This window comes from Marmota marmota, unplaced genomic scaffold (genome assembly GCF_001458135.2).
Source record: "Marmota marmota marmota unplaced genomic scaffold, marMar, whole genome shotgun sequence".
Taxonomy (NCBI): Eukaryota; Metazoa; Chordata; class Mammalia; order Rodentia; family Sciuridae; genus Marmota; species Marmota marmota.
This window is the reverse complement of record NW_025999982.1, coordinates 26,637,779-26,653,574: the sequence shown is the minus strand read 5'-3', so window position 1 is coordinate 26,653,574 and position 15,796 is coordinate 26,637,779. Positions and strand designations below refer to the sequence as shown.

The following is a 15,796-nucleotide window of genomic DNA, read 5'->3' as shown; positions in this document are numbered from 1 at the left end:
ATAACTAAAGTTCTGTTTTTCGACCCAGGTTTCTTTTTCTTTTTTCTTACTTTTATTAGATTTAAAAGCAACTGAAACAAGTCAATATTTCCTTACCCTTTTTGCTCTTTAATGTAGATAAAACTTATGTCAAAACTTCAACTCAACTATATGATTAATGGAAATAACATCTTCAGGCTGAAGACTAATATTTTGCATATATGTGCCACAGGGTGGGAAATAAGAAGGATTAACTTTAAGGAACATGAGTTCAGAAATGAATTTCAACTGAAGATTGAATAAATTCTGAGAAAAAAAAAATGTATTCAAATGTGTCTGTTCAAGTACCATTTTAAGTTGCTTAGAAATTTTTTATTCAGTTTGAACTGGAAAGTTTGCATTATAACCCATCTATGTTACTTGCCAGAAAATGTAACTTTTAAAACCAGAAAATAGTTCAAAACAATAAAATAAAACTTCAAATGAATCTTACTTTTAAAATAAAAAAATAAAATAGAAGTTCTCTCTGGCATTCAGAGATCTGCTTGATGCCATGACATGTCTCAGAAGAGGTTTTCTGAACCCAATAGGTAATCCCTTTCCAAGCCAGTTCTATTTCTGTGCAATAGTGAGCCTAGCAGTTTTGGATTTGTTGAGTAAAGCAATTTAGGAATTGCTTCCTGCAGATGGAGATGCATTTTATAGTGAATCATTGGAACTTTAAAAATAACAAACTGCTGTAAAAGAAGCTTAAAATGATCCCCCAAATTGTGAAATCTTATCTGGCCCATCTGATGGAGCAATTGAGGGGAAAGAAACTAATTGAAACTATTGAAACAGCAGGGAAAGTTGACTGTTCTTCTTCTTCTTCTTTTTTAATCCATTTAACGTAAAAGAAAATTGTCACATCTAATAGAGTGTCAAAAAAAAAGTGTTAACTAGGTATAAATGCCTTTTAAAACTGTCCTTCTCCATCCATAAGGTCACAGAGCTGAGAAGCTTGCCTCCAGCAGAAGTTCCCTTTGATGAGGGCTGGCCATTGTACAGGGTTTTTAAAGAAATAGCACTGTCCATTCTAATGTCACATCAACTGACTCCAAGAAGAAATTCAGTCTTTTCCGGTGCAAAGAAGTTCCAAACTAAAACTTTTAATTGAAAAGGCCTGAAGCCACTTTCAATCTCTTGTATTTTAAAACTCAAATTACTCTTTTTAGGATTAAAAAAGAAAAAAAAAGGTGGGGGGGAAGAAGCTCATTATTTCAAAGGCAGAGAAGAAGGGATTTATTTTCAGTAGCTCCTTTGTCAGGGATGCTGTTTCCAGTTCTCCAATCTTAGTATCCCAGTTTCATCAGCATAACACAATATCCCTCTAAGATCATACCCTAAATATGTGTATATTTGAACCCTAATATGATAATACCACAGTTATATTAAATAGGTAAAATTGTTAAATAGTTAAAATAAAATCACAGCCTTTCTACTTCACAATTAGTTTAAAATGAGAAATCTTTGCATTTAATTAATACATTTGGAATAACAATAGGCTAAGGGAAATAGAGGGTGATCATCCCCCAGGTGTCTGGGACTGTTCCAGTTGACTCCTATTGTCCTAGCATCCTGTCCCTTCTAGCACTCTTTCCAGAAGTTTCATTTTATAAAGACTCATCATCATAATCATTTTAAATAAATGCATGAAAATGAGTTGGGTGGTTTTTGTCCAGCCATTTGTCCTTGATAGACATAGCATTCATCTTCATGACTGTGCCCAAGAAGCTAACCAAAATGTCCTCAGGAAGAACAGATATTTCATAATTATGTAATCCATGGCAATTGCACTTATGAGATTATGTATTCCTTTAAACGTAAAAACAACTCTACCACACCATGTCACTATACACATGATATCTTTCCATTTAGTGATAACAAAAATACAATGTGTAAGTATTTTTAGTGCAAACATCCTTGTTTCACTATAAATAGCTGGTTTAGCACTTTAAATACTTAAGGTATTGGAGTCAAAGTTTTCTCTCCTTCAGTTATCTCTCTCCCTCTACCAACTAGCATTATCATCCATGGGTTCTCTTAATTTTAATCAAAATCTGCTTATATTTATAACATTTCTACATAGCACATTTTTAGCACATCTGTGGATGCTTCCGATAATATGCACAACAATGAACTCATTATATTCTACCCCTACTTTCTAAATGTGTATTCTTTAGTTCCAAAATGGCACCAAAATCTACTCAATTGCCCAACCAGAAACCAAACATCAAGATAAAGAGACATTTTTCCTCCTGAACATCTCTCATATCACTTCTGTCCATTCCTATTTCCACTGAGTTTATCTATAGTTGTTCTTGAATTTCTGCACATAACTCAGGGTCTGGTCAGGAGTCAGCTCAATGGCACAGAACTTTTCCAGCATGAGCAAGGTCTTGGTTTTGGTCCCATGCACTGAAAAAAAAAAAAGTAATTAATACCAGGTGATTAACTTTTAAGAAGTAAAGGATACATTAAAGATTTCAGGTGTAGTGTAGTGGATATAGGAAGACATTCCTATCACTAGGGCTGAGAAAGAGAACCCAAGGAAGGAACAAATTGGAAAACACACACATACACCCACAAGCTGGTACTAAGGCATGTCAGGGAGATTGTGGTCATTGGATGACAGTTCACTGAAGAGCCTCAGGCCAGGACTGGAAGGAGAAAGCTATGCATTGGAGTGCTAAAGAAACTTACTAGGAAGCCACTTTCTGGGCACTCCTGAAACTCACTGGAAGCTGCCCTATAGGGTATTAGGGAGCTCACTGAGAAATCACCCACAGTAGTGCTCCTGAACTTGGTAGAATTCTGCTCACCAGAGCACTTGTAAAACTGTTTAGACCACCCACTAGTGGGCAGGAAAGCTCCCTAAAAAGCCTGAAGGGCAAAGGAGCTGCTGAAAATTGCTGGGAATCTGCCCACTAGGGCACCTGGGATTCTAGCTGGGATTTCAGATGGGGCATGGGCCAATTTTCTTCCTGCGGAAGTTCTGCAGAGTCTTGCTGGAGGGCGAGCATAACTGAGTTTTCTTCACATGCCTCCAACATAAGTAAGAAGAGAGGGAAGTACACCACTCCCATGGAAGAAAAAAACGCTTTTTCAGCGTCATACTAATAAAGCTTAACATCCTTTTAGTTGGCAAAGGGTCATTTTTGTACCACAAAGAAGGGAAGTAAAAGGTGGATCTGGACCTGAGAGACAGTAAATTAATAACTGATACACTCTGTTCCAGATTTACTGCTCTCTACTATATTTTCCATACTGTAGTCCTAAAATGATAGTTCTAAAACACAGTATGATTACTTCCCTAACCAAAACCCTTTGATGCCTAATGCTCACTGATAATTGATGCTCAAATTCTTAACAAGGTCAGAGTCATCTTGTATCTCAACTCAGTCCTACTTATGCTCTATGCTTCAAATACATTGCTCTGATTGAAGTGGATGGAACAAATGATGTGTTGAAGGAGAAAAGGAATCAAAGCCAAAATTAATGAAAATATCTTGCCAGATAAGTTTGCATTGTTATTTAGGATAATGTAAATATGTAGTCTATGCTACAGGGAGGAAGCCCCATGATATGAAGATCTACACTAGGGCCAAAAACAAGAAAATGATCTCTTGCATGGTAGTAAATATTGAGTGGTGAATTTGATTTTGTTTCTTATAATTAGCCCCCTAAACTTGTGTCTGGGATTTAGAATTATAATCTAAATAAATCATGTGGTTTCGATAGGTGGCATTATACATCTTGCCCATTAGTAATCTCTGGTGTACATTGCTCAACCCCACTGATTCTATATAAGAAATTTGGGACAATTCCAAAGGTCACCTTCTTGTCCTCAGTGACAGAAAACACATACATTAAAGGCAAGCCAGCTGAATCAATGTATTTATAGGCAAGAAATCTAAATTTCTTTCTTTCTCTTTTCTTTATTAGAAAATTATAGCTATACATAGCAGTTGGGTTCATTTTGACAAAATCATATATGCAAGAAATTTGATTCAATCCCCATTCTCCCTCACCTTACCTTCCCTACCCTTTATTCCCTCCCCCTCCCCCCAATCTCCTTCCTGTATTCTATTAATCTTTCTTTTGTTCCTCTATTTATTTATTTTTGATTGGTGATTTCTATGTATACATAAAGGTAGAATCACCTGTGGTGTTTTCCATATATGCATATAACATGATTTTATTAAATTCATTTCCTGTTTCCTCCCCTTTCCTGTCCCTCCACCCTCCCTTTGATCTACCCTATATTTTTGTGATATCTAACCCCCCTTAACCAAAAGTTGAAGCATAAAAATTCAATGGCAGAAAGAATGTGGAATAGTGAGAAACTGCAAAAACTTACATTTCTCATTGCAAATTCAACCTGGGAATGAAGCCATACCCACAAAGAATGTTCATAAATATGTACCTTTCTAGAGAATTGGTATTTACTATTCCTTGTGTTTATAAGGAATACATTTTCTATGCAATTTTGTAACTAGATCTTAATATCTAAAAGGAATAACTATAACATTGTATGCTGTGTTTTTACCTTCCTGACAATAGGTGAATCCACCATTGTGAGATATGATTAGAAGTTGTATGTATGTGAACATTATTAAAGTCAAGGGAATGGGTTGTTGGCTTAAATATTTTAAGATAATTTTGTTTCTTGATAATATGAGTTAAAATAGCATATTCAAAAGCTTAGTCTTAAATAGCTTCCAAATAGGTACATAATCTTTACAGGATATTACCTGGGAGCTCCTGAGCTTCATAAACATATTATTTACTGATTCTGTTATATTAAATTCCACCCAAATTGCACTTACCATTCATGAGACTGGAGACTGGCTAATTTTGCAATGAGAACAGAGGCACAAATTCTATTATGAAATTGTTGTTTCAGCACAAAACCTAATCATAAGACTCTAAGATAATTTTTATTTGGAGGAGGTAATTTTTTTCTTAATTGCTAAGGATCAAACCTAGAGCCTCACACGTTAGGCAAGTAAGTGCTCAATCACTGAGCTACAAACCCAGCCCTTGGAGGCAGTAATTTTAGAAATTGAAATGATACATTCATTCAGTGAAAAATTACTAATGAATTATTTAATTTTGTCACTTGTCATTAATCCACACCTCATCCTTCTTCTGCAGCCCACTGCACCAGATTTCATCACATTGCTCTTATCCTACCACTTACTCATTCAGAATCAACTAGTTATGTGCTTCATCAATGCCTCTTTCCCTAGCATATAATGGGCAACTGATAATGCCAAACAGTGTGCTGGGCACATTCTTTTACAGATCCCATTTAACTTATTTTGATAAATGATTACTTTCACCATGTTAGCTCCCCCTTTGGGGTTTGAAAATTTTTGAGGCTTCTCCCTTGAAAGCAAAATTTTTACTCCATTTCATAAGGACTAAAGAGTCATAAAGCAAAAGACAGGGAAAAGATGTCTCTTCCTGGACAGGAAAAAAAAGGGAGAAGGAATTTCATCAAAATAGAGAAACATCAGTGGATTATACAAAGGGGATGAAGGGAGAGGACAGAAGGATGAGGAAAGGGAAGAACTGTGTAATGAATCTGACCAAACTTTCATGTGTACATAAACGAATGTCCCACACTAAATCCCAACATCAAGTATATCCACAGGAAACTAATTTTAAAAAAACTATAAATAAATTTCAGAAAGATCAGTAGAATAGAGGGAGGGGACCAAGGGCATGAAGAGGGGTAGTGCAGGGGAGAGAATTAGAGAAAAGTATATTTCATGCTTTTGTGATTATGTCAAAGTATATCCTAATATTATATACAACTAAAAAGAATGAATTAAAATTTAAAAAAAATAAAAAGAATATCTCTTCCTGGATAGACGGTCCCAATACTTTTGCTGGAATGGAAATCTAATCATCTTTTTTCACCAATGAAAACTTCTCTGTGAAAGGAACCATGGTTTTAAGAGGAGGGAAGGGAGAAAAGGAGAGGAGAAAAAAGGAAGAGGAAAGAGAGAGAGAGATTTTTAACATAAATTCAATTTTTCCTCATGAAACACCTACAAGATTGCATTGAACATAACCTAGAATAGGAAGAAAAAAATATGTTTATGTTGTTTGTAAATTCTCCTGGTTTTATGTATTATGACTTCTTATATGATTTCAGCACATATATGATTCCATAATTTACCTCTTTGTTTCTGCCTTTAATAAAAATCTTTTCATATTTAAAAAAAAAATCTTGTATCAGGACATTTTCCCTGAGCTCTCTGTTCATGGGTATATTAAATAGACAGTGTTTTTCCAAGCTCACTTTCTAGGCCACCGTGAGACAATTTTGGTTTTCATTTTTCTATCATTTTCATGCTTGGCTACTTTTTTAAAAAGTTAAAAAAAGAAAATTGTTGAACATAGTGATGCTTCCTCCTGCAGAAAGTAGTAAGCACTTAGGTAGCTCCCCAAGAAACAGACAAAGGAAAGCTGTCCATGGTGCTGGATCTCAATCTCCATACACAGCTGACAGCTCCTCCAACAAGAATTCAAGAATTGTGAGGAATATTCCTGTGGAGGAGGGGAGGAACTGCTCTGTAATTAGTGGACTCTGTGATGTTGTGAAATTCATGAAAACAGAATGAAAGCTTGACTGGAATCACAGCTACTTGGGATCTTATTTGCATTCTCTCTTAAGCCTGCAGTGCTATAAATAGAAAAGTCTATACATAGTGATGAGTTGTTTCCACCAATAGTGATTTTATGTTTTAGAAACATCTAGAGACATTACTCGTAAGAATCCATTTCTGCACACTTTCCCACTGAGAATCTCCCTCTCTTGACACTGCAGGTGGCCAACTTTGAAATCTGCTAATGATACATTAGATACAAAGAATGCAAGAAGAATTCTTTAAGCTAATATGTGCAGAAATCCTTTTAGTTCTAGAAGATTTCCTGGCATCTGGCTATGTTATATAAAAACCGGGCACCTCTTCTAAACCAACATTTTTTATTTTTTTAATTAGCTAATTTTTTTCTAAAAATAATTTTAATACCCATAGAAACTCAATGACAGTCACTCAATATGCTTACCATACTGTAGACTCATAATCTAATATTTGGCAGTTAAAGTGCCAAAACATATAGATGTTTACATATATTTAGATGCATGGTATTTTTTTAAACTAAGCTTTAAACCAACTAAGTGAATGGTTTCCTCCTTCATGTTATAGTTAAGTATAATTGTATATGAAGCAGACTACATATTGTGCTAGTAAAGCAAAAGCTCTCTAATCTTTGTACCTTGATATAGAAATATCTTGTTTTCAGATATATATTAGTTAAAAGTTAAAATATAGTCCAAAGAGTAATAAAATTATAATACCCTGGCATCATGCTAAGAACTCAATAGTAACGAATGCCCATCAAATTTTACTCTTAAAAAGAAAAGTTGTCCCAGGGGGTTGCCCTTAAACTTAAAGTAAACTATACAAGAGGATTACCTGATGACTTTAAAAATACAAAATCTTGGCCTCACCCCAGAACTTCCAGATCAGAATCTCAGGAGAGCAGAGGAATATGCACTTTAAAATCCACAGAGAGAACTCTCTAGTAACATCTGTGATTGGACCACAGATAAGCCTCAAAAACTGCTTTCGTAGGAATTCACATGTTACAGAGCTGAAGTTTCAAATTCTTGCTGCATCTACATTTCTTTTTTACATATGCTGTGTGTTACAGAGATTTATTCATGTATTGTATTCCCCAAAGACTATAGAAGTGAGTCTTACTAACTTTCTGGCACATGGCTCTATCTATAACATATGTGTACAGGAAATATTGCTTGAAAGAAACTGGCAAAAAATATGGTATTCTGGTGCACAGGTAAAAACTTCACCAACAACTGGATTCTTTCCCAGACCTACTTTTTATTCATAAAAATGTCACGACTTCCTCAGAGAGGGATTTGTACTATAGTTTCTATGTGGTTTGCTGTTCTTATGAAGGATGAAATTTTTAAAACTTTCTCATATAAAAAATGTACATTTCATGTGATTACATTCTCATATAACTTGTTATACTAAATAGTACAAAACAAATTCTCAGCAATGTCTCAACAAGATAAACTGGGCAAAGAAGGATGATATTGTTTCAATCACTATTTCTGAAAGTCTACTGTTTTATATACAATCCATCAATGGGTATTCCTTTTTCTTGTCAGTGTTACCTTCTGCTTCAGGATGTGGAAAAGCATCAAAGTGGCTTAAGTGACAGAGAAAATCTCTGAGTTTGTAGCTTCTGAATAAGTTGGATCTAGAAATGGGGATCTTTGGCAAGATATGGATAGAAGAAACCATTAGATTCACATGTGGTACAGTCAGTAGCAAAAATAGATTTTAAAAAAATCTACTGGTGAAATATCTGGCACTCTAGTCTTTTGAAACTTGAAGGTGTAATTCAAAGTGAAGTACACAGAGGTGCCATCATCTGGAAGAATCTTCAATGGTTAAAATTAACAGTCACTAATGAAAGGCTGAGGGACATCAAGATGGGACAAAGGGCTGTACACTTGCCCTTAGAGAGCCAGAAAAGGTGATTATCTCTATCCTTGAACTATTTTCTATAAAACTATATTTCCCTCTCCACTATATCTGCCTACTGATGCACAAATAAACACAGTTGTCACCACACAAATTAATACAACCAACTTCTCACAACATCTGATGAAAGCAAAAAGGAAAGGAGACTTGGTTTACCAATAGGACATAAAAATCATGCTGTCCTTGGTTTTTAACAGAAAAGCACCTTTTCCGCACCTCAAATCTATTAAGATCTATGTGATCAAAGCACTTAATTAGTGTTCAGATTGGTTTGATTTTCAGATATGTGCTATTCTCCTTTGTCTTGAAAAAAAGTTAATTTGTTATACTCCTAGACATTATCCTAGAATGGAAATCACCATCATAATACTGATCTTTAACTTTTTCCCCAACCTTGAAAACCTATGTGATTTTATATGTTCACTACGTGAAACTGCTATGAAATTGCCCTGAAAGTTATAAAAGGAATAAATTACTGATGGCTTAGAGGATTAGCCTGTGCATTTGTAAAATCCAAGGGTCTCCAAGACTTACATGCCAACAAAGCTAGCTTTTCCTGTTATATGATACATAAACTTTCTCCATAGCACTTTATCCCACTAACACAAAGAATTAATATCAAAATAAAAACATTTTCAGAAAAGCAAACCTTTTCACAATTCACTTAAATACTAGTTAGTATAGAAGAAATGGTCCTTTCCTGTGAGCAACTTTATTTTGGATTAAGAGAGAACTGAAAAGGAAAAGACCACACAGATGAAAATAGCAAGAGAGAAATACTATGGTATAGGCAAGACTACAACCAGATTAGGAGGCTGAATAATAAAGACAAAATATGCTGTCTTTCTAATTATGGAGGCTGGTTCTGACAACTATCTTTAAGAGCTAACAATCAGGTTGAAAGGTAAGATGTAACAGGGGAAAAAATAAAGATCCACATATGGCAAGGTATGTGGACTAAGGAAATAATGAGAGAGAAAGGGGAGAAAAGAACATCCATATTGAATGAAATTCATATTATTGAAAATGGCAAAAAAATTTCAAACTAGCTTAAAAACATAAAAAGAGGGTAGACTATGTATATTCAAGTAACTACACAGTAACAGCTGATTCTGCTGCCCAAATAATGTCATCAGTAACCTCTCTCCCCAAATCACCCCTATTTTCCTTGCTAGGTATTATCTATCTACTCTTAGCCAGGCTTTCCCTCTGGGTGAGCAAATGCCACTAGCAGCTTCAAAAGAGCACTCTCCACAGGCAGCCTGGTGTGCCCCATGTACCCATCTTGCACACTGTGAGTGGTAGCAAGAATAGAGTCTGCCCCTTGTAGACAACATGGCTGAGAATGATGGATGGGTGGGTCCTGCCAAGGAAACTGGGGCTACTGTTACTTTAAAGAGGGGAATGGATACAGGGAAGGCAGAAATAACAGATTCTAAGTCACTTCCCCCTCCCGAGAATGCTTTCCTGGCAAGTAAGAGGAGTATTTTTTCCTGAGCTCTGCTTTCATAGACACTCACAGCCTGGGGCCACCAAACCATATTTTAAGTAGGAGAGTTGTATAGTCATTACAGCTCCCCACTGTGCCTTTTTTCAGAATTACACAAGTGCAGCTTTTGGAGGACTTTGCCCTCAATATAGGGAGCTTATCACAGCTTAAAATTCTCCTCTGAGCTTTGAGCCTGAGAGGGCTTTTCCTAATAGACATTTGAAGCACTTTATTGAAGCAGCAGCACACATATTTAATGAATCCCTGAAAAGGCACCTAGTGTGAAATAAAAGATGAGATATATCAAAAACAAAAATAGATGGCTTAAAATAGCTTTCATTGCTTCTGACAATCTATAAAGCTGTCCATCTGCTTTCAATATAAAACACACAGATAAAAATACTCAAACATTAAAACACAGAAAAAAGGGAAAAAACTCCGCTTATTAGATAAGTTGCAATTTTTGTAGTTTTATTTATATATGCATGAGTACATGTGCATGTATGTGTATAAAATATCAGTTGTTTTCTGATTTTTGAAATTGCTTTTCTTTTCTCAGTGATAGTGACAACTGGTTTTGTGAGTGTCCAAGGCTGTACTCAGGGAAGCTGTGCCAGTTTGCAAGTTGTGAAAACAACCCATGTGGAAATGGTGCCACCTGTGTTCCCAAATCCGGAACAGACTTTGTCTGCCTCTGTCCGTATGGGAGATCTGGACCCCTCTGCACTGACGGTAAGACATTAAACATGTGGCACAGGAAGAGAGAGATGAAGAGGACAGAAGTGACTTAGAGACATAAAGGATAGCACCTGGTGGATCAAATACATCAGATTCTTTTCTTGGTTCTTTTCAAATTAGTTGAGACAAGACTCACTACTGACACTGATCACTGAGCAGGTGTTTCTCATACCTATCAAGTAATTGCAAAAGACATAATGAACTTTCCCTGAGGTTAGACTGCAGAAAACCTCTGCATTATAAAATCTCAAAGTCAATCTAATAATAAGAAAGTAACAAGGAAAATCAAGAGCAATACATGGAACCAAAGTATCTTATATCATTTTGGCAAACTGAGGGCATAAGAGTAATAAATTTACATATCATAACCCAATTGTTTCACATTTAAACATAACAAAATTATGACTTGGTTATTATATACCAAGAAATTAAATTATGAAGAACAATTCTATGCCTCTCCTTAGGAAAATTCAGGATGTGGAAAGCCTAAATTGTACAAAATAACAAGATGCTATAAGATTACTTTAAGAAGCAAATTGTCTAAGAATTTAGTGTTATTTTGATATCAGCATGAAATCAATGTGTATATAAATACTTTCAGAAATAATAAAAAGTAACATATTAATATTTAATCAACACAGGACCAGATCTGTTTCATCTTTATTTTTACCATGAGGTAATAAACAATCTGGGAACGTTGGCATATGTCTGTAAACTCAGATGCTTGAGAGGCTGCGACAGGAGAATTGTGAGTTTAAGGCCAGCCTGTGTAAATTAGCAAGAACCCATGGTGGTGGGGATCACACTCCAGAGCTCATGCTTGGCAAGTGCTCTAGCACTGAGCTACTTCCCCATCCCCTGAGAATTTTATTCAGTGTGAGGCAGTGTTATACTAGATGTTAATCAAAGCCATTTTATAAAAAGAAAAACATCATAGACTGCATGAAGTTGAAATCTTGACCTTTCCTATAAAAAAACCTCGTGTTTCTCAAACATAATCATTCCATTTAGATAAAAGTTTTTCAAATGATGGGTCCATTCCCAGTCTTCTGACAAATCTTCATAATTCTTTCCAAAGTGGTCGCACTAATTTGTTGTCCTACTAATAATGTATGCGTGCACCTTTCTCTCCACATCCTAACAAGCATTTACTGTTATTTGTATTCTTGATGATTCTCATTCTAATTGGAGTGAGATGAAATCTCAATGTCTATTTGATTTGCATTTCCTTAATTGCTAAATATATTGATTTTTTCATATATTTGTTGGCTATTTGCATTTCTTCTTTTGAGAAATGTCTGTTTCATATGCCCATTTTGATTAGGTTATTTGGTTGGGTTTTGGTGGAGTTTTTTTGGGAGGCGGGGTGCTTTTCAGTTCTTTATATATTCTAAATATTAATCTGTTGTCATAAGAGTAGCTAGCAAAGATTTTTTCCTTTCTGTAAGCTCTTTCTTCAAGGCCATAGCCATCCCACTCCTTTATATTTATCCAAAAGAACTAAAACCAGCCTACCATATGAAGATGATATATGCATACCATCATTTGTAGTAGGGCAATTCACAATAACCAAGGTATGGAACCAGACCAGATGACCCTCAATAGACAAACGGTATAAGAAAATGTGGCATATGTACACAAAGGGTTTTACTCGGCCATAAAGAAGAATAAAATCATGTCATTTGCTGTTAAATGGATAGAACTGGAGAACATCATGCTAAGTGAAGTAAAACCAGCTCAAAAAGTCAAGGGTTGAATGTTTCTTTCATATATGGAAGCAAGCAAGAAATAAGGAAATTTTTTTTAAAGGGGGAAGTGAATCTCATGAAAATAGAAAAGAAAGCATTGGAGTAGAAAAAGGGAATAGAGAGCACATGAGCAGGGATGAGAAAGGGGAGGAATTTCAGAATAAAATTGAACAAACTTTGCTATGTGAATATTTGAGTATATCACAATAAATTCCTTTTTTATGTATAACTATAATGCACAAATTTAAAAATGGATTAATAGAAGGAAGACCAATAAAGTAGAGATAGGGTATCAGGGTGAGTAAGGAAAAAAGGAGAGAGAGTAGTTCTGGGGATTTAAATGGAGCAAATTATGTTATATGCAATTCATAAATATGTCAAAATTGAACCTCACAATCTTATAAAACTATAATGCACTAATAATAACATATATTTTAAAAATTAACAAAAAAAATTGAAAATGCAATTGGTTGCAATAAATTTGATTACTAAGGAATGAGTCATCATTTTGCTTCCCAGTTGAAGACTGATTAATCATATAAAATAAGAAATGAAGATTTATATTTATATATCTTCACATATTCATGCACCAAAAAATGATTGTTTATTCCCATCTCTTGGATTTCAATTAGGGTTCAAAAGATGCAGAGATTTATTGATTATTGATACAGGAAAAATAAAACAAAATTTATTAGACTACAAGTAAGAAAAAAACTCCTGCATGTACCATCCAGAGGAATTTCTCAAAATAATCAGCCTATCCATTAATATGTACTACAAAGCTACAAATCCAGGTAAAGGTATCAGAAATTTAAAGCTTGTCAAGAAACTCCTGCCCTCACAGAACTAGCCTGCTAATTGAGGAGATGAAAATAAAATAAAAATGGTTCAAGACACAAAAACAAACTTCTGAGAAGAAATTATGAAAGAAATAAACCATAGTGAGAGACAGTAACTATGGTAAAGGGCATTATTGTAGACAGGTTGTCAGGACAACAACTCTCAAAGGAGATATTTGAATGAACACCTAAGGAATAAGGAGCATGCCACATAAAATACAGGAAAAGAAACTGTCCAGATAGAAGTTTCAGAAAATAGAAGACAAGCAAAGATTGAACCTGGGCTTTTGGAAGCATAAAAGGGTGCTGAGACAGGTATGTAAGCATCATAGTCCATTTGGGCTTCTGTAGCAGGATATTACAGACTGGGTTGCTTATAAAGAACAAACATATATTTATTTCCCCATCACAGAAGCTGAGAAGTCCAAGGTAAAAGTGCCAGTAGATCTTGTTATGGTGAGGGCTGGTTTCCTGGTTAGTCCTCTCAATATATCCCCAGTGATACAAAGACTATCCAGCTGGTTTATAAGGTCACTAAATTCATTCATGAAGACTTTGCCCCATGACCTAATCATATACTCTCAAAGACCACCCTTCTGAATACCATTCTATTGGGGAAATTTTTTTGACATACGAATTTGTGGAGACATAAACAGTCTACAGCAACAAGTGAGCAAGGAAGAAAATCACAAATGTTGTTGCCAGGACCTGGATCATAAAAGGCCTTAGAAATATGAGAAGGTTTTGGATTTCCATTTCTAGATGTCTTAAGAAGCCATTGGAAAGTTTTTTGAACAGCCATTGGTGGGTCTTAAACAGACTTACATGTTTAGCTTAACCCATTTTGACTATAACAGAAGAGATTTTGGATGGCTATCATAGTAGTCATGATAAAAGATAATTAAGCATAGAACAGAGGGATGGCAGTGGAGACAGAAATGACTGGGTGCATTTGAAGTCTGTTCCGAGAAAAAAAAAATTGACAGAACTTGCTGGGAAGAGTGTGAGATGGGCAGACCCATGGACAACATGTAGAATTGTTTTACTTGTGTGAACGGCAGAGTAGATGTTGCTGCCATGAGGAAGAATAGGGACATAACAGAGTATTTTATAGGAGATCAGAGGAAAGCAAACCAGAGTTTTATTTTGTGAAGATAAAGAAAAAGATGCCTGTTTGACATCCAAATGGAAAGGACATGGAGACAGATGGATATATGATGTTGATGCTCTGAGGAGGGATGAGGACTGAAGACATTATTGGGGAGTCACCAAACAGAGATGTAGGTTAAAAATATAGGACTGTAGATTGTCTAAAGAGAAAGTACACAAAAAGAAAAGACAGTATAGATAAAGAAAATAACTTAAATGGAAGTAGGCAAATCCTAGAGAATCCCTCCAGGATTCCAATCTTCAGGGTTTTGGTGGAGGAGATAAAGCCATATTAAATATGAATGCCACCCTTTGACAAATGCCCCCATCATCACTCAGCCCCTAGGTATTGCTCCTTGCATGATGTGTCATTGTGTTCACCTGAATTCCCCTCAAAAGCAGAACCTCTATAAAAATTTGCATTTAAGTTGTTTATTTTGGAAATATAAAACTCCCAAGAAACAGGAATTAAAGCCTTAGAAAGAATAAAATGGGGAAAGAAAGAAAAGTCCATAGAAAAGCAGATGTGATGTTGAGTATGGCCATGGGCGATTTTGCTTGATTTCATTAGGATCTTGGGAAGAGCTATATAATGGTTATGCCAGAATTATCTGCCTAAGAAGCTCAAGAGAAAACCACTTAAACATTGGCTCTTGGTTCATTTTGATTGAGAGTTTTCCCACAGGACATTAATTTTCCCACACTTCTAGATTGTCATGCAATACTGGTGATATTGCTGACTCTCCCAGGCTTCTTAGGTTAGGCCTAAGTGGAAAAGAAACTGAAGCTCAAGGAAGGAGAGCTTAGTGCCGCAGTCTGGCTGGGCACAATCAGGAGCCACTTGTCAAAAGAAACTAACTTTATTTTTAGAACCACACACGCCAAACAAAACAGCCTCTCAGGAAAAACCCTCAGAGCCTCAACTGCCACCACCGGCTTTCCACAAGCCTCTCTCTCCCACACAAGCTTCTCTCCACCTCCCACAATCCTCCTGCTCTTGAGGACGGCGGATTGGCTGGGTCACGTGGGCAGAGCCAAAAAAGTCCCCCAATGAGCAGCTCCGTGGTCTGAAAGGGCAGGGAAACAGCCCAATGAGTATCACCGCAGAGGAGCCAATCAGCTAGATGTTGCTAGGGCTACTGTGAGCCAATCATCAGCCGGCAGCTGGAAGTTTGCTGGCAGCTGGAAGTTTGCTGGGGCCCCTTTGGCTGTGGCTCTCAACAT

General features: G+C 36.0%; 1 protein-coding gene across 1 annotated transcript in view; it reads left to right on the top strand.

Moving 5' to 3' along the window:
• Eys (eyes shut homolog) overlaps positions 1–15,796 on the top strand; it is a 1,560,564-nt gene that overhangs the window by 1,407,943 nt on the left and 136,825 nt on the right. Inside the window, 1 exon segment of the mRNA XM_015487393.2 lies at positions 10,658–10,830. Within this exon segment, the coding sequence (XP_015342879.1) occupies positions 10,658–10,830 (173 nt within the window).